Source organism: Cyprinus carpio, chromosome A4, assembly GCF_018340385.1.
Source record: "Cyprinus carpio isolate SPL01 chromosome A4, ASM1834038v1, whole genome shotgun sequence".
Classification (NCBI taxonomy): domain Eukaryota; kingdom Metazoa; phylum Chordata; class Actinopteri; order Cypriniformes; family Cyprinidae; genus Cyprinus; species Cyprinus carpio.
In genome coordinates this window covers 2,023,696-2,051,312 of record NC_056575.1, presented here as the reverse complement: position 1 = coordinate 2,051,312, position 27,617 = coordinate 2,023,696, and the positions used below count along the sequence as shown (strand labels likewise).

General features: G+C 31.2%; 1 protein-coding gene across 2 annotated transcripts in view; it reads left to right on the top strand.

Moving 5' to 3' along the window:
- LOC109063416 (potassium voltage-gated channel subfamily C member 2-like) overlaps positions 1-26,955 on the top strand; it is a 48,154-nt gene extending 21,199 nt beyond the window's left edge. The window contains exons 2-4 of one of the 2 annotated variants that reach the window (XM_042737947.1): positions 14,618-15,548; positions 19,783-19,953; positions 26,411-26,955. In XM_042737947.1, the coding sequence (XP_042593881.1) occupies positions 14,618-15,548; positions 19,783-19,953; positions 26,411-26,535 (1,227 nt within the window). In that variant the 3' untranslated portion in view covers positions 26,536-26,955. Of the gene's footprint in view, positions 1-14,617; positions 15,549-19,782; positions 19,954-22,450; positions 22,728-26,410 lie in introns of those variants that run through there. The other variant, XM_042737952.1, reaches the window with a different exon arrangement.
- The last annotated feature ends 662 nt before the right edge of the window (positions 26,956-27,617 follow it).

Here is a 27,617-nt window from a genome sequence, read left to right as displayed (position 1 = left end):
TATTTTTTGCAGCGTACTGTATGCACAAATAATTTTTTTTTTTACACCTCAAATCTTGCATGTCAGTGATGTTTTCTCTTTTGCATTGGAGACTGTTTAAATTGTTACTGTGAGAGTGTGATGTCAGTGCGTTTAAAGCGCTTCGGCTGAACTCCGGCTGAATTATTGAGACGTGAGGAGAGGCTTGGAAGTGTCTGAGAGTCTATTTTAACCGAGCTTCCCCGAGAGCCTGTCAGCTAATCTCTCCTCATGCGCTCAGGGTTTGTGTGTCGTTTGCATTCGGTTTCAGTCCGTCTCCATCTGTTGTTATTTCCATGCTTTCTGCTGTCATACACACAGAATGACCTTTCATTGTTCAGTAGTGCGTGTGTGTCTGAGGGAAACCCCTGCGTTTGCTGCCAAATGCACACTTGTTTTTCCCTGCCATCTTCCCCAACTCTCGTCCCGCTCGTCTTCTCGCTCGTCCTCGTTACGGTGGAGAGAGAGAGAGAGAGACGGATGCGGTTACCATGGTTCCCCCGATATGGGAAGAAAACACAATGACAGTCTTTGTGAAACACACACAACCTTTTTATAACCTCCAGTGACACACAGAGGCTGTGAGACCTAGTGAGCTGCCTGTGTAGGCAACATTAAGACTGCTTCCCAAAGATAGACACCACCATGCTTCCTTAAAATGGCCCAGTTTAGCCCAAATCTAAGATGTTTATCTTAATCACAGAATGCATTAAGTTCCATGGGGAAAAAAATAAAAATAAACTATGGCCATATATGAAATCTGTTTTCCCAATTTATTTATTATTTTTTTTATTTTTCCAATTTCATCTTTTTCTATTTTGAATTTTTTTGGATTCATTTTTTCAGTATTTGTTTTTTTTTTTAATTCCATTTTAATGGTTAAATAAAATTTTACTAATAAAACAAAATATCTAATTAATTGAAATAATTAAAAATTAATACAATTCAGCAACAATTTATTAAAATATTTTTAGGGCCAATATGAAATCACTTATTTTTTTCACAAATTCATTTTTTTCCATTATTTAAAAATTCAGCTTTAATGGTTCAATAAATTTTTTTTTTTTGCAATATAAAAACATGTCTAATTAATTGAAATCATGAAACATAAAAATGTTCCCAAATTATTATTATTATTATTTCCATTTTTAATTTTCCAGGATTGCATTTTTAATGATTTAATTACATTTTTATAATAAATGCATGTCTAATTAACAAAAATTATGAAATGCATTCAATGTAACAATTTATTATTAAAAATCAAAAAGCAACTTTAAGAATTAAACTTATGTTTTTTTACAATCATAGGACTCTTTATTTTTTATATATTAATATATTTACATTATTATATCAAATTATCAGAAATACAAATTTATTATCAAAAATTGTGGTTATCAAATGAAGCAGAAAACCTCAACAATTACTTAGACTATGTAATATATAATATTAAAAGTCAATAATAATAATAAAAAGTCAATAAGAATAAACAAATCATTATGCAAAAAATAAATGCTTATTATAATAATGTAGTGTTATCTTAGCAACATGCTAAAGGTAGGGTTAGGATGCTCTCTTATAAGATAGCAAGGCAGTTCCATATGTTTTTGTACAAAGTCTCTCCTTCTCCGTTTCTTTAAAATGAGCATGAAATCAATTTTAATTTAACTCTAATACACATTCCTGGTCTCATTCTGACTGATTCATCAATGCATGTAAAAAATGAATGTCAGTTAGTAATGTCAGTAATGAATATGCATGTGTGTTTGCAAAAGCGTCTGCTCTCGCCGTCTCTCAGATGAGCGTGTGCAACATGCAAGAAACCACAGTAATGCAGATCAATTAGTGATCATGTTAATTTCTCCCTGATCACAGCGGGTCTGAATCAGCCAATCAAGCGTCCTCTGAGCTCTCTGAACGTTTATACAGCTTCTCCTCCTGGACTCAAGCAAACGCTGATTAATGAGTGGGAAAGTAGCCACTTTCTGTCTGATGATGCTGTCTGATGTCACGCTGCTCGTGTGGTGAAGGACAGGATGCAGATCAAAGGGGTTTGTTGCTAAATCTGGGCATTTTTATTGCCTTTTTTTATGCTTTGCTTTTGTTCCTCTTTTGTAAGTTGCTTTGGATAAATGAATTGTATACATAAGATGTAAAATAGAGTACTATATATAAAATATTTTGTATTAATATTAATATTATGAATAACATGCACCAGTGGATTGATCATAAGACCAGGAACGTGCATTAAAGAGTAAAAAAAAATAAATATTAATAAAAAAAATAGATTATTATCATAATTATGTTTTCTGTAGCTAAATACATGAATATTACTTTATTATTAATAATTTTATATCAATAATTTTACATTATTATTACATTATAATTGATTGAAATCATGAAACTCAAAAATGACATTTTTAGGCCTTTATGATTATTCTTTTTATGATTTTTTTTTTTCTAGGATTGCATTTCAATGGTTTAATAACATTTAAAAAATAAAAAAGCATGCCTAATGAAAAGAAATCATGAGATGTATTCATACTTTTATTTTTATAAATTATTTTTTTTTCATGATTTTTATTTTTATAGTTATTATGTTTTCTCTAGCCAAATACAGAAATATGATTATTATTATATATTAAAATATTACATGATTAATTATTGTAATATGATTAATATTAGAAATATTAATTAGGAATTATGATTTGTGGATTAAAAAAATTAAAATAAAAATGTGTTTACTATTATTATTATAATATATTTTATATTTATAATATCACATGATTAATTATTATAATATGATTAATATTTATTATAAATGTAATGTGGATTAAAAAAAATGTCTTTAATATTATTATTATTATTATTATTATTATCATGTAGTCAAAAGAAAAAGCATGTTGACCAAAAATAGCATGAATCAAAAATAGCCTTTTTTAGGCTTTGGCTTTTTAGTCCATGTGTGTTTGCTTAAAGGCCATCTGTAGTGTAGTGCTGCTGCTGATGGGGTTTATTTTTCTGTTATATTAGAGTCTTAGAGCAGGAATCCTGCAGTGAGACACACACATGATCAGGACATCTGTCATCACCTGCAGCGCCGCAGCGGGACTGTGTGTGTGTGTGTGTGTGTGTGTGTGTGTGTGTGTGTGTGTGTGAGATCTGATCTGAGCGTACAGTAGGAACCACCATCTGATGTGATGTCAGCGACACGCCGCTTACGAGTGATAAACAGATGGCTGATGCCACGGTGGGACACACAGATCATATCAGACTCTGAGTCGATGGAGTCTGTCGCACACACAAGAGATTCTCTGGATCACTGTCTGTTTGTATTTGGTGTCAAAAGCAATGATTTCATGGAAAGCGTGAAATAATAGACAACATGCTTTTCTGGCTGTGTGCAAATATATAAACATTAAAATCTGATTCATGAGCAGTTGACTTTTAGGAGTCAATTCTTTTAATGAATCAATCACACACTCAAGACAAGTTGGTGAATTTAATCAACGGTTTTGATTGATTCATTAACTGAATTATCACGAAACTCACTTATTGACTGGATGTCGCAACATGTGAAGATGAAAAGTAGTTTATTGTGATTGTGATTTATTTTAAACAGACATTGATGTTGGTTTGCTTGAAGTCATTTAAAAAGATTTAAGTCAGGTTTTAAGTATTTTTAAGATTGAAATAGTTTAAAAAGCTTGAAGTTTAAAAGTTTTTAAGTATTTTTAGATTAAAGTAGCTTAAAAAGCTTAAAGTTTAAAAGTTTTTAAGTATTTTAGATTAAAGCTTTTTTTTTAAACCTTGAAGTTTGAAAGTTTTTAAGTATTTTTAGATTAAAGTAGCTTAAAAAGCTTAAAGTAGCTTAAAAAGCTTGAATTTTGAAGGTTTTACATGTTAGTTTGAAGTAGTTTAAAAAGCTTAAAGTGTAAAAGTTTTTAAGTATTTTAGATTAAAGCTTTTTTTTTAAACCTTGAAGTTTGAAAGTTTTTAAGTATTTTTAGATTAAAGTAGCTTAAAAAGCTTGAAGTTTGAAGGTTTTACATGTTAGTTTGAAGTAGCTTAAAAAGCTTAAAGTTTAAAAGTTTTTAAGTATTTTAGATTAAAGCTTTTTTTTAAACCTTGAAGTTTGAAAGTTTTTAAGTATTTTTAGGTTAAAGTAGCTTAAAAAGCTTAAAGTAGCTTAAAAAGCTTGAAGTTTGAAGGTTTTACATGTTAGTTTGAAGTAGCTTAAAAAGCTTAAAGTTTAAAAGTTTTTAAGTATTTTAGATTAAAGCTTTTTTTTTAAACCTTGAAGTTTGAAAGTTTTTAAGTATTTTTAGCTTAAAGTAGCTTAAAAAGCTTAAAGTAGCTTAAAAAGCTTAAAGTTTGAAGGTTTTACATGTTAGTTTGAAGTAGTTTAAAAAGCTTAAAGTGTAAAAGTATTTTAGATCAAGGTTTAAAAAAAAACTTTAAAGTTTGAAAGTTTTAAGCATTTTTAGATTAAAGTAGCTTAAAAACTTGAAGTTTTAGGGTTGTACATTTTTTAAATATTGAAGTAGTTTTAGGAGCTTTACATTTGAAGGTTTGATGTATTTTTTTTTTTTAAAGCTTCAAGTTTAAAAGAGTTAAGTATTTTAAAGGGGTCATATGTTGCTGCTAAAGAGAACAATATTTTGTGTAATGAAATGTGTTTATGCGGTTTAAGGTTAAAAACACAAATTATTTTCCACATACTGTACATTATTGTTTCTCCTGAAATGCTTTGATTTTTACAAAGCTCATCTCTCTCAAAAGCGAGGTGTGCTGTGATTGGCCAGCTATCCAGTGCGTTGTGATTGGCCGAATGCCTCAAGCGTGTGATGGAAATGTTACGCCTCTTAACATATTGTGATGCCCCGCCCTCCCAAAACAACGAGACAAAAACATAAAACCCATTATAAACGTGATATAAACATGATTTCTAGTCGTGTTTTCTTTTGGAAGGCAAAAACAAAGCAGTTTCGCTTTCTCAACAGAACAGCATCACACATACTGACGTAGAGATGTAGGGACGTGTTAGAATGATTTTAAAAATAGCTTGAAGTTTGAATGTTATATATATATATATATTTTTTAAGATTAATGTAGTTTAAAAAGCTTGTAGATTAAAAATGTAAGCATTTCAAGATTGCACTTTTAAGAGTTTGAAGTTTAAAGGTGTTAAAGCCGTTTAATGTGATGAATTCAGTCAGCATTATAACATGATCTCAATAACATGAACTTTTTACCATCTGATCATATTTCTTCTGGTATATTCGTCACACGTCACTTTTTATTGTATTGTGGGAGACAGTATTTTAGGCGGTTTTCATGTGCTCTGATTGAATTCTACAGTTTCAGTGCTTTCCCAATCTCTGCACACCATACGTATTTGTTTGCGTGTGCAGATTCTCTCTCCTTTCTGCCCATCGGCTCAATCACACACACAAAAAAACCAGAATTGCATTTAAAAGATGCTCTGGTTTCAAAGAGAGCCCTGAAAACTTGATATGACGTTGTGATGTGACTGTAATGGAGTTCAGATGCCTCCGGTCCGACTCTCAGAAGCCCAGTGCGCTTTACTGAGAGAGCATGAAATGAATTAAACAGCAGAGACGAGGAGGCCACCATTTATAATGCACAAAACCAGATTGTTCAGAAACATACTGAGCTGCCTACAAAAACAGCATTTTGAGGCATTAAAATTATTATTTTCTGCAATATATGTGTGTTCTGTGTGTTTTTCCTTACTATATTTATATATATACACACACAGTAATTAATTGAGTACAAAGTAATAATAAATGATAGCATTTAGCATCCTTATAAGTGACTTATGTAATGCAATTAACATCAAGCATTTAAAAGGTACACATTTGGATTTGTGCCGAATGAGAGAGGTACGTGAACCCAGTTTTATTTGTATGACTCATTTTCCATATGCTGGTAGTTTTAAGTTAATTTGTTAAGATGTGCCGTTTATATTAAATGTAGTTTCTGATGAATGCCACTATCCTTCATGTTTGTTTTACTCCACTATTAAGTGTCACATGATCCTTCAAAAATTATTCTAATATGCTGATTTATTATTAAAATTTTCATTGTTGGCAACAAATATTTATTTGGAAACTGTGATAATTTTTTCAGGATTCTTTGATGAATAAAAAGTTAAAAAGAACAGTGTTTATTCAAAATATAAATCTTTTCTAACAATATAAATCTTTGCTATCGCTTCTTAACAATTGAACACATCCTTGCTGAATAACAGTTTTAATTTCTTTCGAAAAAAGAAAGAATAAAAATTGACTAATCCCAAACTTTTGAACTGCAGTGTATATTGTTAGAAATTTTTTTTTTATTTTAAATAAATGCTAATAAATAAAATACAACTTTTTTTTTTTCATCAAAGAATCCCTAAAAAAAGTATCACAGGTTCCAAAAAAATATTAAGCAGCACAACAGTTTCCAGCACTGATAATAAATCAGCATATTAGAATGATTTCTGAGATCATGTGACTCTGAAGACTGGAGTACTGATGCTGAAATATATATATAAAATCACAGGAATAAATTAGATTTTAATGTATATATATATATATATATATATATATATATATATATATATATTAACTATAATATATATATATATATATATATCTATATAATATATAAATATATATATATATATATATATATTATATATATATATACAATATCTATACATATACATATATATATATATACATATACATATACATATATATATATATATCTATAATATATATATATATATATATATATATATATATGTATACATATATATATATATATATATATATATATATATATATGTGTGTGTATATATATATATATATATATATATATATATATATTTAATCTCCATAAAACTTTTGAGACTTCTAAGTCTCCATGTGCACAGCACTATTTATATTGTTTTGTAGAGTCACGTTCTAAATCCGTCTCTTATGAGCTTTTATTACTGTTAGGATGCTGCCTTAGAAGGCCATCGCCGGTGCTGCTCACTCGTTTTTGGAGCAGATCCACAGACTCAGGTTTTGTGTGTGACCTACATAAGCACTTGCGTGCCGGGAGCGAGTGTGAGTGTGTGAAATGATCCTGCTCTGCTGCTGTAGAGGGATGAGGACACACCTGTAGACGTGATTCACACACAGACACACATCTAGAGAAGCCAAGCCATCGGTGCCTCTCATATGCCTCCACCCTTCATGTGACATTCATGGTTTTCCTGCCACAGGGCCGTCGCACAAACCCTCAATAGAGCATGAACTACTCGCAATGCATTAGTCATAAAATAACAAACTAGCTGACAGCTGTGTGTGTGTGTGACTGTCTGTGATAATATTTGAGTGACGGTGAATCAGCGCTGAAGCGTCGCAGATAAAGCCATAACAACACTTGATTCTGATCTGAAATCACTACATGACACACTTCATCTGTATTCATAGCTGTTTATGTTCAGAGTCTAGTACAGAGTTCATTCGTCTACTACATAGTTTGTTTATTTTAAACAGTATTATTGTTGTCAGATGACCTCATTATGTAGATTTCAGTATGCAGATTTTCTGAATGCATGGATTACATTTACATTAAATTTACATTTAGCAGACGCTTTTATCCAAAGCGACTTACAAATGAGGACAATAGAAGCAATAAAAACTAACAAAAGAGCAATAATATGTAAGTGCAAATGACAAGTCTCGGTTAGCTGAACGCAGTACATGTAGCAAGGTATGTGTATATATATATACACACACACACACACACACACACACACACACACACAATGATGATTAATAAAAAAAGACAGTTTTAGCAATGTGGACTGAGAAAGTTAGCTGATCATCAATCATAACTCCAAGGTTTCTGGCTGTTTTTGAAGGAGTTAGGGTTGATGTGCCTAACTGGATGGTGAAATTTTGATAAAGTGATGGGTTTGTTGAAACTACAAGTTGTTCTGTCTTAGCCAGGATGGTCCTTCATCCAGCAAGAAATGCCTGTTAGACAAGCTGAGATGTGAGCAGCTTCCGTCGGATCATCAGGATGGAATGAGAGGTAGTGTTGAGTGTCATCAGCATAGCAGTGATATGAAAAGCCATGTTATGTTTCTGAATGACAGAACCTAGTGATGCCATGTAGACAGAGAAGAGAAGTGGTCCAAGAACTGAGCCCTGAGGCACCCCAGTAGTTAGATGTTACGACTTGGACACCTTACCTCTCCAAAATACCTTGAAGGACCTATCTGAGAGTTAAGACTCCAACCACTGGAGTGTGGTTCCTGAGATGCCCTTTCCCAGTAGGGTTGACAGGAGAATCTGGTGGTTCACCGTATCAAAATCAGCTGACATTAATTAGAGGATTAAACAACATAAACATTTATTTATTTATGAAGTAAGTAGGCACCAACTCATATGAAACATATAAGTTTTTTTTTTTTTTTTTTTTTTACATATTTTGTATTGCCCGTGTAAGTTATGTTTGTTCCCATTCTACCGTCATTCTTGAGAGGAGTAAACAAAGTAAGAATTTCATTTTACTCTAGTACATATGACAATAAAGTTCTTAAATCCATTTTTAAATTACAGTACGCAGCCTCTGTTTGCAAAAAAAAAAAAACATTATATATGCACATTATAAACACTATATACTGAAGAAATTGTAGTGTGCTAGTAGTTTACTCTAAGCTTGGTAACAATATCATTATATTACATTGTCTAAAATTAATAAGTGAATTAAAAGTGCTTGACGTGTAACCACAACATTAATAATGCAAATAAATTATGCAAACATTTTGCAGTATTTATTTGCATTAATTAGTCTTATTGTCCATGTCACAAAAGGAATTAAGCTGTTTTTTTGAGTCGGACTTGTAACCCAAAGGTTGCTGGTTTGAGTCTCAGGTCTGGCAGGGATTGGTGGTAGATTGGGTTAAATGCAGAGCACAAATTCTGAGTATTGGTCACAATATTTGGCCACACCTCACTTCACTTTCACTTTTTGTGAAAAAAAAAGTGTGTGTGTATGTGTACATATGTATGTATGTATATATATGTATGTATATATATATATATATATATATATATATATATATATATATATATATATGTGTGTGTGTATAGTAGTTATTTAATTATTTTATTAAATGCATGAAAAAAAAGTTTAATTTTAACAAATATTATGTTTTTAGTCAGTCATGCATATAAGGTTTTATATATAAAAATAAAACTTTATTTTTATATATAAACGCTTTATTTTATTCATTATTTTATTTAGTTTTGTTCGTTCCATGAAGGAATTTAGTCTGATTTTGTGTTCCTTATATTGTCATTTTGGGGGGTTTAATGCCAGGAATGTCCCACCTTGTGGAGTTTAACAATGAAATATGTGGGAAAAAAATGTTGGCCATGAGCAACTGTTGTTATGTTGTGATTCAAAACATCTACTGTGCTGCAGGTCCAGCTGAGCAGTAGCTGTGCTTTATTTATTTGCCGATTGTTCATTCTGGCCCTTGATTATTCTTCTCAGATGATCAGGGAGTGTGTGTGTGTGTGTGTGTGTGTGTGTGTGTGTGTGTGTGTGTGCTGGTAATCATGCTCACAGGACTCTGACACACCAGGGTCTTGTTGCCGTGGAGCTTTTCCTGACACTGTTGCTGGGGTGACAGTGCCGTGTCTGCCGTATGTTTGATCTGGCGGCCCAGAGAGACTCATCAGCACAGCTGACCGTCAGTTAGTCACACACTTGCAAACACCAACAAACACACAACTTTTGGATAAAGCACAACTTTCTTTTATTAGCATCAGAAGCTGTCAGAAAGATGGCGCTATCTATGGCACGACACACACACAGACAGACAGGGAGTGCATGAAGAGTGTGCGTTTGATCTGTTTCCCACAGACTTCATCAGGAGGAGTATAAAGCCTCCTGATGGACACAGAAAGCAACACTGATCACAGCCTCTTCTAAAGAGCTCAACTCCTTCAAAATGATTCTTTTGTCATGTGAGACGAATCCAAAATCACTAGTATATTTTCCAGCTGATGTAATCTCTCCAACAGTGTCTTTTGTAAAATAAACAGTGTTGCTTCTAGGCAGCTGTTTTATTTTTTTTATTTATATTTTTTTTGCGTCGTGAACTGTGATTCTGTCTGCTGTCTGCGTGCGTGTTACCTTCTAAGGCAGCATCTTAACTCAAATAAAACCTCAGAAGTGTCTGATTAAATAAAATGCTGCTCATGGTGTAGCAGCTAAACTACTAAACAAAGTATTTTTAATTGGATTTCTATCTGGCATCTTCAATGGAAATGTTCACAGAGCTCGTTGCAGTGCATTCTGGGATCGTCTTGTATTTGTGAAAGGACACATATATTGATTTTATCAAATAAACCTCGTCTCAGCACAGACCTGTCAAGAAATTTCAGGGTCATGTTTCAGTCAAAAATCGTATTAAATTATATATCAGGAATTGATAAATAATAGTGCAGTGCATGCATGCATTATATATATAGTTATTGATCATGTCATGCTTTATGTGTCATGTTCTCATGGGTTCATTGTCCTGTCATGTGGTTTTCAGTTCTGTTTGTGTTTCTGTTTCAGTTCTCATTGGTTCCTGTTGATTAGTTCTGTCTCATCATTGGTTGCTTTCTGTCATGTGACAAAGTTTATAATTTATAAATTATAATTTAGTGTTTGATAACTTTATTCTATTTCTGTATATTTGCTACTTGCTGAAGGGCACAGGTAGCTAAATATGACATTTATTATAATGGGTTTAGGTGAAGATCGTTTTAGTTTACTTAAATTAAAAGTTGTTATTTTTTAAAGTCTAATAAATGTTAAAATTAGTAGCTCTCATTTATTCTGTAATGTTGAATGGATGTAGTCAGTGGCTAAATATTGGAGGGAAAAAAAAACAATTTCATAGAGAACATCAGTAGTATTGGTATCAGTGATACTCGGCTTCAGTCATAAAAAATATGCCATTGAACAAATGGATTTATGTTGTTTCTACATTAATTTGGAGGTTGAATGTGAAGTTACTGCAATATAAAAGTATATTTAAAAACTTTAATGTTTGAGTGCAACTAATCATGATTAATTTCAGAAAAATGTGTGATTAATTAGTTAATATTTTTAAAAGATTAACACCACTTATATATATAACACCACTTATATATATAAACTATAACATCATGCATATATAAATATAATTTAAATATATTTTATATGTTACTGGATAATGAAATAATTACAATTTCTTATTTCTGAATTTTTTAATGTTTATAATAAATTATATGCATGGTGCAAAAAGAAAAAAACATGTTTTTAAAAAAAACATAATTGGACTAAAATCCTCAGTGAAATATAAGCATGCATATCCTATAATTACATTCATTCATGCATTACAAGCAAACTTAATTAATTTATTTATTGTGGTGAAATGAAAATAACATGGGTATTTACACAAAAACCTACATTTATTTGTCTTGTGCATAAACGTGGCCTCCTGTAGGTGAGCAGCTCACTAGGTTTGGAAGCAGAGCAAGCAAAGTACTGTTAGTGTACAAATGAAATGCATTCGTTGGGCTTCAGGCTGCTTGTGTGGTTAATGAAGTCGCGGGGCACAAAGTGAGGCTCGAACGGATCTGATCTCACAGTCAAACCCCACATTAACCACAGCAGCGCAGCAGTGTTCACGGGAGACTCCTGACTTCTGCCTGCGGGGGATGACAAGATCATTAGATACTGCTTCCACGCGTCCCGCACGCGCCTGTCTCCGTGCGTTCAGAGCTTGTTTTCATTGTCCTGATCGTTTGTGCTGGCTTTGTGGTGATTACAGCCCTCCAGACGAGTTAAAGCCTCATTAGGATGCTAAAACAAAGACGAGAGACAGGCTCCTTTGAGATGCTATCTAGAGGGGACATGTCTTTTCACATTCACCAGTGTCGACACACACACACACAAACACACAAACACACAAACTCTCTCACAAACACAACATCACCAGTTTCATGCATATATACATATAATTTGTTATTTTTTTTTACATAAACTATTTGATGTTTTGTTTGCACACACACATATATATTAATTCTATTATATATGTAACATTTCTATTATTTGAAATCAATAAACAAAAAACAAAATGAATTTATAGTAAATTGTCTGCTTTCAAATAATTAACAAAGCAAAAACAAACACTATTATTATAAAAATAAACAAACCTATAATATAATGCATATATAAACACTATGATTTTAAAATATTTAAAAGTGTTTTTAAACATTTAAAATATTAAATTATTGTTAAATAATAATTCTCATAATTCAGTCATTTTAATCAGATTTTATTTTGTGCTATATTTAACAATAAAAAAATATAAAATATATTTTGGTTATATTTTATAATACAAAATATATTTAAAAAAAAAAAATAAATTATATATTTATTTATTTATTCTTATTCCAAATAAAAAAAATTAAATCATAGAATAGTTAATATTTATAAAAATTATAAATAAAATCTAACATCATGCATATATTAAAAATGTTAAATGTTAAATATTTACATATGGAAATAAATTAAATATTTATAAATTTCTGATTGTATTTTTTGGCTATATTTTATATATTGGAAATATTTTTGGCTATATTTTATATTTTTTATTTGTAATTGATCTGATTTTAAATAATTAAAATATTACATATATAATAAACTTGTTTATATGAAAAAATAAATATTTTTTTTTAACATAAAGCATGGATAAATATTCTACATTTTAAATATTCAAATATGTTATTAAATAATTTAATATAAATATATATATATATTCTATATAGTCTAGATATATATTTACATTAAAATTTTAAATATATTATAATAAGAATATAACATCACGAATTACAACAAATCCAACAATACACACAACAACAGCAATCAAATTCAAATATGAAGTGTGTTATGTGTGGTGGAGTGACGGCCCGTGGGTCTGTTTTGATGTGTGTTTTCAGAATAATGCTTTGCACGTGAAGGTGAAGTGTTGACTGCACCGTTGTGTGGGCTGAACACAGCTGCTGTGAGGTCTGACTCACTCATTTAACAGCGTTTATTGACATTAAATATTGCACGCCGGTGACCCGGGCAAGATACTGGAAGACTGTTTTGCTTTGGTGTGCATCACATTATCATGATAACAGTGCTGGAGTAACTTATAAAAAGTGCAGTGCTGTTTTAGTCACATTGCACAGCCGAGCAATAAATCTGAGACAAATGAAAGTCCATCCTCTCTCTCATGTGAAGCATCCAAATGAACTGATTCACAAAAATGAATCTCTTGGTTTGAGTGGATTATTAGTCACTTCAAAAAAGACTCTCTGATTCATTTGACTCCCCCCAGGCATTTGAGTTTTTTGTAGTGGTATACAAAATAATTTATATTTATTACAGTAATTGTGGAAAATAATGTAAAAATAATATTTAGGTAAAATTCTACTGTTCATTGAAATTCGTTTGACTTCATGTTTGACAGTAAATGTGTGTGTACACAAATATATATACATAATTTGTTTATTGTTATATAAACTATTCTATTTATATCTATCTATCTATATATATTTATATGTGTGTGTGTGTGTGTGTGTGTGTGTATGTGTAAAACATTAAAATTATTTGAAATCAAGCAAATATAAAAAAAATTAATGTATAATTTGTCATAATTAACATATTACATAAATAATAGTTGTTTATATTCAAAAAATGAACAAACCTATAACATAATGCATATATAAATATTATAATTCTAAAATAATATTTTTTTTATTAAATAAATATAAAAAAAATCTTATTGTATGTTTTGTATATATTTTTGGCTATATTTTAGTTATATTTTATAATATACAACATATAAAATATTTGTTGGCTATAATCTGGCTATATTTTTGGCTATATTTTATAATAAAAAATAAATGAAATATATATATATATATATATATCTATATATATATATATATATATATAAATATGATTTTATAAATGTTTAAATATATTATTAAATTAAATATTGTTTTTTTGGTATATATATATATATAGTATATATTTATATATATATATATATATATATATATACACACACACACATATCTAAAATATAGAAAATGTTTAATATTTTTTATGTATAGTCTGTCTGGTTTCAAATAAATAAAATATTACGTATAACAGAATTACAATATGTAAAAAATTTATCTATAACGATGCATATATACATTTATAATTATCAAATATATAAATATGCAATTTAATATTTAAAAGCTATATTTTATATAATTTATATTTATAAAACATGCTGTCCGTCCCAACTAGCTACAGTCTCTGAGTACTTTGAAACACAACGATGCTTAGCAGAGCTTGCACAGATAAATGTGACACCTTCACTTTACTGTGTCCATGAAAACACTGCATTTTAGGCCAAGAAAAAACAAGGACAAATGCACATTGAATAACAATTTTAAATCTTCCCGACTGCTCACTAACTCTCTCTCTCTGTTTCTCTTCCCAGTTCATTGCGTTCGCCTCTTTGTTCTTCATCCTGGTTTCCATCACGACCTTCTGCCTGGAGACGCACGAGGCCTTCAACACGGTCATCAACAAGACCGATGCATTTCACAACGACTCCTTCACGGACTTCAGCCAGCAGTACGAGATCGAGACGGACCCAGCGCTCACCTACGTGGAGGGCGTCTGCGTGCTGTGGTTCACCTTCGAGTTCCTGGTGCGCGTGACCTTCAGCCCGGACAAGCTGGAGTTCGTCAAGAGCATCCTGAACATCATAGACTTCGTGGCCATTCTGCCCTTTTACCTGGAGGTGGGCTTGAGCGGACTCTCCTCCAAAGCCGCCAAAGACGTGTTGGGTTTCTTGCGCGTGGTCCGCTTCGTGCGCATCTTGAGGATCTTCAAGCTGACGCGCCACTTTGTCGGCCTGCGTGTATTGGGACACACCCTCCGAGCGAGCACTAACGAGTTCCTGCTCCTCATTATCTTCCTAGCGTTGGGCGTCCTCATCTTCGCCACCATGATCTACTACGCAGAGCGGATCGGAGCCAGTCCCACCGACCCCACGGCCAGCCACCACACTATGTTCAAGAACATCCCCATCGGCTTTTGGTGGGCCGTTGTCACCATGACCACTCTGGGCTACGGAGACATGTACCCTCAGACGTGGTCTGGCATGGTGGTCGGCGCGCTCTGTGCCCTCGCCGGCGTGCTGACGATAGCCATGCCTGTGCCCGTCATCGTCAATAACTTTGGCATGTATTACTCGCTAGCCATGGCCAAACAGAAGCTCCCTAAGAAGAGGAAGAAACACATCCCTCAGGCTGTGCAGACCAGCTCGCCATCCTACTGCAAAACGGACCTGAGCACGGCCTGCAACAGCACGCAGGGAGAGCTGTGTTTGGGACAGAGCCGGGGACTGGAGCGCCACCGCTCAGGTGAGAGCTGCTAAAGCAATAAACCCCAAGAAGACGTGGTTTACAGTGAATTTATAACAGCTATGGGGTGTTGTTAGGCACTCCACGAAACCCTGTTAGCTGTTATAAATTCACTGTAAACCATGGCTTCATGGGGCGTATTGCTTTTATAGAACGGTTATTCCATATACGTAGTAACCAGTGTTGGGGAAAGTTACTTTTAAAAGTAATGCCTTACAATATTGTGTTACTCCCTAAAAAAGTAACTAAATACGTTACTTAGTTACTTTTTATGGAAAGTAATGTGTTACTTTCATGTTACTTTTTAAATATGAGCAGGGCTTGATTGTTTTTAATATAAGAAGTTCTATTTAAAGCAAATGTAAAAGCCCTTTCACACCAAAAAGTGTAATGAATAAACCTCAGGCTGAAGGAAAAGTAAATTCACGTCTGTACAGTAGAACACAGGAGAAGAAGGTTCAACACTCTTCAGCAATAAAAAAAAAAACAATGAAGCACAATTGTTAGTTTATCTAAAGTCATTTTTGATTATTAGTATGGTTGAACTGGATCATTAAAGGTCAGCAGCAAAGACACTTAATAAAATGGGAATAGATACATTTGTGTTATTTAATATATTTAGTTATTGCAGGTTTGCGTCATATTCTGAGTTTGCATTCACTGTTTTGATTAATTTTGATGAATACTAAATCTGTTTTGTTTTTTGTTTTTTTTGTGTGAGTGGGATGAATTAATGCACAGTCACATTTAGTCTAGAACTACAGTAACATCATGTTCACACAGCGCACACAACGCCTCCATACTTCCGATTTCTCCCAGTATGGGAACAGGATGCTTGTCAAGTCAAAAAATGGGAATACAAAGTAACTGGCGTTACTTTTTTGAAAAAGTAACTCAGATATTTTCTTGTAAATTAAAAAGTAATGCGTTACTTTACTAGTTACTTGAAAAAAGTAATCTGATTACGTAACTCGCGTTACTTGTAATGCATTACCCCCAACACTGGTAGTAAGGTTTCACAGAATAAAACAGAGCAAATAAAGTGTAATGATATAAAAAAAAACAGTATTCTTCCACCAAACAATGTAGTTCCTCTGAAACAGTCGGGCTTTTTCTCAATATGTGTTCTTTAGCGATCTTGCGCCCTTGTGTTCTCGCTATACGTCATCATTAACCGTCGAAGTTCAATTCCAATTCTCAAGAACGCAAGTACAGAGTTCGCATGGAAGTGCCGAGTATGCATCGAGTGCAGACTTGAGAGAATCGAGACGTTAGAAATCACAGAAGACGCTGCGTGTGGCTGGTGTACTGCCTGCAAGCTTTAAACTCGCTCTCGCAAATGCTTGACGGCTCTTGAAACTAAACATTTATTGTTTTGTTTTACTTAATTTTAATAAAGTTATAAGACCCGGAGAAAGTCTGCAGTATTTTTACTGGCATATTAAAATTAATCTTAACATAGTCATAGTTAAACATATAACACTATAAAATAAAACGATATACAATTATACGGTATGTAAATCTTATCTATAATAGTTTGAAATGTTTTAATAAGTTATGACATTTGTTTGTAATGTTATGTTATATTTATGGTTCATTGGCTGCTGCTTCTGCTCTGATTATGCGGTCAGTTAAGCAAGAACGCAGCACATCACATACTCATATAAGGGTGTGTTCTCGCGTCCTTCCAAGTTCGTTCTTCCAAGGAAGCTTGGCAAGACCGGTCTCCACGAGAACACAAGTCCATTCTTTGCGTTCTTGGAATTGAGAAACAGCCTTGGGGTTCCAACAAAGTGGTTGCCGAGCAACACACAGAAGTAAACAAAGGTGTATGTTTGTAGAGTAATTTACAACAGCTTCAAATGCGGCTCAACCAATCAGAATCAAGGACCGGAGCTATCCGTTTTACAATAGAAATTTTAACATGAGAAAAGGTGGAGTGTGTCGCTTTTTGGGTGTTGAAGGACTCTGGATGCTTTCTTTAGAGCAGGGCTTCCAAATGGGAGTTTGATGAAAAGCTAGAAACGTGAAAAATATTGTAAAAGGGGTCCTTGATGTTTGATTTAGGATTTTATTCACTTATGAACACACATACACAGAGCATGGACACACACAGAAGCTTCTGTGTTTACCACATGTGGTTCACTTTATGTATGTGTGTTTAATAATATATAATGATATTATACATATATATATTAAATATAAAAATGAAGAATGAAAATCAAGAAATGCTGCCTTGACAACTGATATATATATATGATATATATGATTAATTATTAAATAGTAATAATATTAATAATAATAATAATAATAATACTTAAGGTATTTCAACCTAAACTTATTTCCAGTTAGTTGACAGGATAGTTTAAAATAAACAAATAATAATAATAATAATACATTTTATATATTTTATGTATTATTTACTTATTTATATATATTAAACTGTTGTGGCAATTAACTGGAAATAAGTTTAGGTCGAAATACTAAAATTACTAAAACAAACAAAAATTAAAATAAATTTAAGTAAAAATAAATGAAATTATTATAATTATTATTATTTTAAAACAAATGCTTTGGCAGCAACTGAAATAAAAAAATTTTGAAATAGTAAAAATGCTAAAACTGAAATAAAAATAAATTAAAGCCAGAAAAGAAATGAATTAAATATTATTATATTATTACTACATTATTTAAATGTCAAATAATAAAAATGACAAAAGCACAAATACTAAAATTAAGATGAAAACTGAAAATATAAAAATAAAACCTTATTCAAAATATTAATGAATACTAATACTAATAGTATATAAATAATTTAAAAATAACAAAAATGTTTGAAATGTTAAAAGATTGTTAACAGATTTGTTGTAAATGTTGTAAACCGATTTAATTTAGGCTTTAATTCACATATAAACACACACACACACACACACACACACACACACACACACACACACACACACACACACACAGAAGCTTCTGTGTTTACCACATGATTCACTTTATTTATGTTTCATTGATTTGTTTATGTATCTTAATTTATGTTTCATTGATTTCGAGGAGGACAGTTTTCATTTTTAGGGGAACTATCACTTTGAAATTGATGGTAGTTTAGCATTTCTGTCAGTCGCTTTAGATAAAAGTGCATGCATGCAGATGTAAATTTGTGCTGCTAAGCTTAAAAAAAGCTTAACAAATGACAAAAAAGCAGATTGAAAGTCCATACCGCTTGTGCACTATATTCCAGTCATATGAGAGCTTTGGTGTGAGAAACCGACAGAAAGTCATTTGCTTATTAGTGTAGCTCTGAATCAGTCACATGACTCATAATAGCCAATGGCATGAGCCATAAATGACGTCATTGTTTTGTAATTGAAATCGAGCGGGAAGGAGGGTTTGTACAATACCTATTATCTCCTGCATTGAGTTATGAATTTAGGATTTGTACTATTTCCTGGTTGAAGCTGATATTTCTTGGAGATCTGAGCTTAAGACTTTGCAGATCTAGCGCAGCTCGCCTGTTGCCACGGAGATAAGGGTGCAGTGCGTTCAGCTGGAGACGGGCTGCGTTTCAGTTGTGCATAGAGACAATAGTGAGAATGTAAAAGTGCATTTTAATGGAGCGATAGATCGACAACAGCACAAAATAAACTGAAGCAAAAATAATATATATATTTATATATATATATGTATATACCATAAATATTTAACTAAAATGAAAATTAATCGAAGCCAAAATAAGTATTATTAAATATTATTGTATTATATATATATATATATATATATATATATATATATATAAAAAAAACTGACTAAAAATGACTGAAATTTCAATGCAACCAATAAAAGTTAATTAAAAATGTTAATAAATCCTATAGTAGTATATAAATATTAAAATAACACTACTCATAATCAATTGTGTAAATTTACGGTAAATACATTGAAATAAAGTGATGGATATCAGTCAGTGATGCATCTAACAAATGACAATAAAGTACTAAAATGAAAAAAATTTGAGATATTATACATTTATAGATCTTGCTTTCATATGCAATGTATTTTCCAAAACCTAGTCATGCATGATTTCCCGTTTTCTATTGTTTTAATCCTGTCTCGTCCCTCACAGAAGTTATATTTTCATGAATACATTATTTAGGATCTGCCCTCTCACCTCTGTCTCTAGCCGGTCTGCGTCCCAAATAAGCAGCTGTTGTTTCTCACCGTTTCCCACCAGTGCTGTCTGCCGACTGCAGCGCAGGAAGTGACATCACCATGTCTCCGGAGGAGCGGATACCCATGCGGCACTCCAGCGTCCGTGAACAGGACCGTCTCACAGAAGGGACCTGCTTCCTGTTGGCCGCCAGCGACTACACCTGCACAGCGGACGCAGCCATCCGCAAAACAGGTACCTGATCGACCAATCACAGCCCTCCGTTCTTCACATCAGCATACACGTCCAATCAAAACCCTTATCACTGAATATCTGCCAATCCATTCATCCACCGATATCAACATTCACTCATGGATGGAAATGAAGGACTTTAACTGTTCAGAAGAGACTCTGAGACTTTTTATGTTGGTGAAAATTAATGATTTTTTTTTTTTTTTTACATAAATTCCTACCATGACATTTAATTGCTTTACAATTTAAATTGTAGTTATATATTGTATTACAATCATGAACATTCATTTTCTTTTTAATAAATAAATTACTACTATGATACATAATTAATTCACAATTTAAATTTTAAATATATATTACAATAATGAGACTTTTTTTAACATAAATTACTAACATAATGCATAATTGCTTTACAGTTTAAACTGTAAATATATATTGTTTTATAGTAATTAGAATTTTATTTTTGTACATAATTTACTACCATAATGCATAATTTTCACAATTTAAATTTTAAATATATATTTTATTACAGTAATTAAATGTAGATTTTTAATTAAATTACTCCTGTGATGCGTAATTAAAATTTTTAATGTTAAATATATATTTTATTATAGGAATTAAATGTCGATTTTTTTCATAAATTAATACTATGATGCATAATTACTTTACAATTTATATGTATAATTATTTCACAATTTAAATGTATATTACAGTAATGAAAACTAGATGAAGTACTACTATTATTAATTTTTTATTTAAATTTTAAATATATACTTGTTACATTGATGAGAATTAGATTTTAGATTTTCATAAATTACTACATGATGCATGATTATAATAAAAAATATATATTGTATTACAGTAATTAAAATGAGATTTTTTTTTTACATGAATTACTACCATGATGCATAATTACTTAATTTAAATTTTAAATATGTTGTATTACAGCAAAAAAAAATTAACATGATGCATAATTACTTCACAATTAAAATTGTAAATAATGTATTGTTTTGGATATCTGTTTTCCTCGCTCTTTATTTTGCTCTTCTAACCATGCATCTTTAGTTGGTTTGCTACATTTTATGATTTGCATGCTGCATTGCTTTGCCTGTTGTGACCGAACTATTAACCAGTGTGACCCACATAACCAGGCAGATGTTGAGTCGGGGCCCGGGTCCCGGGGCCACAGGGCCGTACTGTTTAACGGACACAAGCACTAGGCTAATAACCCTACTGGGAGGTTAAACGTGCGGTAGTGTCCCGGCGGGGGCCGTTTGTAAGGTCAAACTCAGTCACAGCCTGCCGTTTCTCAGCACAACCAGAGCGAAAGGCCATTAGAAGGTTACAAACAACCTGTTAAACATATTTATGAATGCTCTATGGCTGTATATGTCAAGCTATTGTAATATATTACAGGGCTCATATATGTATATATATATATATATATATATATATATATAAACATACACAATTGAATTGTTTATTTGTTTGTCTTTTTTGAGAATTTTTTTCTCAAGCATCAGGGCAACAGCTTTGATATGTTAGGGACAATTTTTATTTTATTGTAAAAAAATGTCATTGTTTTAAATTATTTTAAAATTATATTATCATATATTTTCTAAAATTAATATTTAGATGTATATAAATAAATATATTTAATAATTGAATCTATTTTTGCACACACACTTATAATGCTTTTTCTAAATAAACATCTTTCATATAATTATTATAATATAATTATAATATACTAATAAAAAATGTATAATATATATTTTGCTAAATTATATGATCATATGTTTATTTATATACATCTAAATATCAATTAAAATAAATATTTGTGTATATAAATAAATATATACTATTAATAAGATATATTATTATATAATATATATATATATTATATAATTACACACACAAAATATTTTCTTTAATATAATTATATTATTATAATTTATAATGTAATAAGCTATATTATTATATAATATATTTATATTATATATATATATATATATATATATATTATTTTATAATTACACACAAAATATTTATTAAATAAAGATCTTTAATATAATTATATTATTATAATTTATAATGTAATAAGCTATATTATTATATCATTAAAGACATGCAGAAATGAGACGATTTGTAGGATTTTTGTGAGTTTTGTACAGTTCTAGTTGGCATTTCCATCCAGACTGGCTTTTGTTGAAATATTTGTGTTGAATTTGATCTTTTCCGTCATCATCATCATCATCATAATTGGTCTGTGTTATCATAGTAACACACAGTTGAGTTTCTCACAATCACTGAGCACATGATTTACACACAAACCGTGTTCAGCCTTCAAGATGAAAAATAATCGAGTCAAAGTGTCTCAAATGAAAAAGCCTGTGGGTGTGATGTGGTGTGTTTGTGTGCACGTCTCTCATGTCTCACGCCCATCTAATGTTTGTCTTGTGTGTTTGTGCTCTTCATGCTGCGTTCTCTCTCACGTCTGAAGGCTTTGACAGCATAGCCGGCTCTCTGCGTCTCTCTCCAGTGACCTCGCCCTACAGCTCGCCCTCCCGCTCCCCCGTCCCGTCCATCTTCTGAGGCCACGCCCCCACGCTCAGACACAGCCGAAGACTCCGCCTTCTGTGGGCGGGGCTCTGTATTATGTAGCAATTATAATGTTCCATACATAACTGTATATAGAGTGGTATTAGAAAATTTATCAGAAGAAATATTTAGGCGAATCTCACAAAATCATAATACAAAAAATTATAATTTGCTTAATGAAAATGAAGCCTGAGACATTTTAATTAAACCATTATTAATACTGTTAAAATGTGTTTTCTTTGTAATTCCCATTATTCTTAGTGATGCTGCTCCCTAGATTATTATTCAAGCAGTATAGTTTAAAATGTTATTGAATTAAGTTATTAAATTACATAAATTATTTCACAATTTAGAATTTAAATATGTTGTATAACAGTAATGAAAATTACTGTTATACAACAAAATTACTACCATAATCCATAATGCAATTAAAATTTTAAATATATATTGTGTTACAGTAATTAGAATGGATTTTTTTTACATTACATTAATTACTCCCATGATGCATACTTATTTCAGAAGTTGAATTTTAAATATATTACAGTAATGAAAATGTTTTTTTACATAAATTATTGCCATGATGCATAATTATTTCACAAAGTTATATATATTGTATATTTATTAGCTTGATATATATATATATATATATATATATATATATATATATATATGCATGTTTACAATTTTAATTTTAAATATATGTTGTGTTACAGTAATGTGAATATTAATTAAATGTATTTATTTATTTGCATAAAATTTGAAAAGAAAATATGCTTAATTGTCATGAAAATAATGTCCTCATGCAATTTTTCGCAATAAAAACTGGCTTCATTTTATTTATGTAAAATATATTTTCTTGTTTTGGTTTTGGGGCTAAAAATGACCTGATCCTGTTTTTTGCGAGATTCGCCCATTTAGTGTGATTTTCTTTTATTAAACATTTATTATTTATTAAACCCGATCAGAAGCAGATTGATTTAGTGAAGCACGAGCTCACGTGTCTGTAAAGTGTCTGTCTGTCTGCTTCTGTGAGTGAAGGACTGCTGGTTTGCGTTGGACGCATGACTTCTGTCTCGTTGCACTGGTTGAACACACAGATAACTGCTCAGAGGCTGTGTTCACGGAGCTCGAGCGAGCAGAGTTCTGTCTCTCGTGCTGTGTGATGTCACTGGGGAGAGAGAATGACTCTGATTGGCTGAACTTGATCCGATGGCTCTCTGATGCTGCTGATTCTAAAGGACTATTTATAGAAAACAGTTCAAGTCAACATGAAACACCACTGCTTCTATTACATTTGATTGTAGCACCCAAAAACATCTTCCTGGTCTAGTTGTGCAAAATAAGTGCTTGTTTTAATAAAAATGTTACTTCGTAAAACTTACTACGTATTTTAATACCATTGAGATGCTGTTATAGTTTTATTAATATAAAACTTTTAATATAAAGTTGCCTTTATTTTTACCTCATTTTAATTTTAGTCATTTATTTTAGTTTAATTATTAATTTTAGTAAAGTTTTTTGTCCTTTTTATTATTTCTTTTTTAAATGTCTATATAGTTTTATTAATTTTATTATATTTAGTTTTGGTATCAGTGAGATTATTATTGATATTTAGAATTTTTCTATTTTAATTTTAGTTAGTTTTAATAATTCTGTTGTGTGTTTTTGTCATTTTTGTTAGTTTTTTAAATATGTATTTATAGTTTTCATTATTTATTTCATTTTAGTTTTAGTATAGTAGCATTGATATGCTATTATAGTTTAATTTTTTTTTAAATTTTATATTTTCTGTTTTCATTTTAATTAGTTTCAGTAATTTCTTTTCATTTTATTATTTTTTTTTAATATCTATAACTTCTATTTATTTTCATTTCAGTTTTTGTTTAGTTTTATTACTGTGTTCAGTGTTAAAAAAAATAATTCTACTTTGCAAAAAATTAAACCAATTTAATTTTTAAAAAGGATATTGTTAATGACAATAATATAATTTTCTTTAATGTAGAAATTCGTATGTAGAATGTAGAAATGAATGCAAAAATCTCAGTCTTCAAACTATCTAAATAATAAATTGAGAAAATAAATTTTGCCTTTAGAAAATGAAAGCGCACATTAATTACCTAATTAGAGCCAGTTGATTAAATTGGATTGGTTGAATTATTACAGATAATTAAATACATTTTTATTAAAATATTTTATTTGTATTTAGGAGTTTTGATTTCATGTTGATTTGATCTCACTCTGTTGATGAAAATTGTGAATGAATGAAAAATTAATTAATGAGTCATATGCTTGCAAAAACATTCATAGTCACAACTCATTTATCACATGGTCTGATTGAAAGTATCCCATCATTCATTATTAACTACAGAGCTACAGCTCACGTCACCCGAGCCATTCATCTGCATCCTCTGACCTCTGTGTGATTCATACGTGCAGTGTGTGTTTGTAGCTCATTCTGAGATGTAATTCACAGATTTGTCCTGAGCATCATGTGAGTGAGTCTGGAAGGGACGGTTGCTAAGCAACTGGTGTAGGGAGATTTTGTATCACGCATCCTCAGCATAAACTTCATTTAGCACTTTGTGTCCACACCCTGTGCAGTGTGTTACCTGAACAAATACACAACCGTAAATGCTGTTTGCTCAATGTGCACGTCTTGTAAACCACTGCATATATGTAATATATATGTGTGTATTAAGAGAAATATGATGTTAGGGTGAATCTCACAAAGAAATATCCATGTCAAATTTCATCCCAAAATCAAAAGCAGGAAATTATATTCTATATAATTTATATTGGCACAATATGTTTATAAGCACATTTTCTTTTAGAAGTCTACTGTAATGCATAAAATCTATATATATATATGAATGAATAATTGTACGTTAATAATACAAAATATAATAATTCTTATTATAATTCTAATAATTCTTAATAAAGCATATCATTTCTTATTTTTATTTTAGGGTGAAAGATGCAATATATTTTGTCTAAAAAATGAGTCTAAAAAAATATATTTAAAAACACAACAAATGGCAAATATTGAAGCTTTTGTGTCATTAATATAGACACAGTACTGATAAATGAATGCATAAACAATTATATTTTGCATAATGACAATTAAACCTATTTTTGCATTGCACATTATTAAGCACATTTGATTAAACATAGTAATTAAGTGTAATGCATAAAAACTCATTACACAAAGATTTTATTATATTTGTTTCGTAAATATTCAATACCAAAAATTGTCTAAATACAGTATCACAATGTAAATCTCAACAAATTATTAATTTCTCCTTTTTATTCATCCTAAATATTTCTTCTTCTTTTTTAGGGTCATATATATATATATATATATATATATATATATATTAAGAACAAATGGCGAATTTTGAAGCTTTTGTGTAATTTATATAGACACACAATACTTATAAAAAAATGCATTAAAAAACATTAAGCAATTATATTTTGCATAATGAACATTAAACCTATATTTTGTTTTTGCTTTGCATGTTATGTGAATGACAATGAAGCACATTTTCTTTTATGTAGAAAGTAACTGTAATGCATAAAATCTCATTACACAATGATTTTATTGTATTTGTTTTATTAATATAAATTCGGTACAAAAAACAGTCAAAATTCACATTCAAATCTTAATTGCCCTGGTTAATTTCCCTTTTTACTCATGCAAAAATATATATTTTTTATTTTGGGGTTATTTTTGACCCAGATATTACTCATGAGATTCACCTGTTAAGATGCAATATTTTTTTTAAAAAAAGAAAAAAAAAGAAATGGCAAATGTTGATGCTATTGTGACGCAATTCTGATGCACGGGATGTTGTTGCGTTTGCAGCTACTGTATCACCTCTGGCTGATGTACAGTTTATATCGGCCAGAGACGGGGAAGGCGGAGCCAGCAGAGACTCAGATGGATTTGATGAATTGGATTGGACAGTCTGGAATAGAATAAGCCTGTGATTGGACGGTTCTGAAAGCGGACGCTCTGTGAACAGAAAAGCTCACTTACGGATCGAACCTTTGGAGTTTCCCGTTCTTTTTCTGTGTGGATACAGACTGAAGCCAGTTGGCGCAAAGAAAAAAAATTCACGATATGGATAGTGAAACTTTTCCTGCTTAAAACGAGTCGGTTTAAATGTCACATCTGTATAAAGGACACACATCCACCTGTGGCTTCCCCTCTGTGTCAGGTAGCAAATCAAACACCCCTCGAACCCCCTTCCAAAGGCCTCTGTCGTTGCAATAAGTGTATTAAGATGTGTAGAGGCACAAGTGTTTAAAAATGAAGTATTAGTGTATCGACTATACTAAACTACAGAGTAGAGAGAGAGTAAACATGATAAGTTTAATAAATGTGACCTTCAGTCATTTATGCTTTTATTTGCTCTAGTATCTCTGGTGGATTCATTGTTGTCTCTGTGTGTGTTTGTATGTGGGATGTTGATCTCAAATGGGACACTTAAAGGAATAGTTAAGCCAGAAATGAACATTTACCCACCTTCAGCCCATCTAAGATGTAGATGAGTTTGTTTCTTCATTAGATTTGGAGAAATGTAGCATTGCATCAGTGTCTCAGCAATGGATGCTCTGCAGTGAATGGGTGCCGTCAGAATGAGAGTCCAAACAGCTGATAACATCATAATAATCCACACCACTCCAGTCCATCAGTTAATGTCTTGTGAAGCCAAAGGTAACAAATCCATCAAGACATTTTAAAACAGCTGAAATACGAGTCCTCTGTTCATAATATGGCTTTTTCCAGTGAAAAAGCACAGCACCGTTTACAAGCCAAAACAGATCTAAACAAATACGTCAGTGGATTTTGATGTGAGAGAGAACAGGAGACGGACTGTTTCACTGAAGGAAGCGTTATTATGGATTACCCAGCTAATGTTTAAGTTTTATAAATGTTGAGACAAAAAGTTCTTAATGTTTATGGAATGTTCTTATAACGTTGTTAATACTTCTCATAAAGTTGAGAGAAAACGTTCTTAGAACAACATTCTCAGAACATCCTTATGATGTTATTTGTACTTGATGAA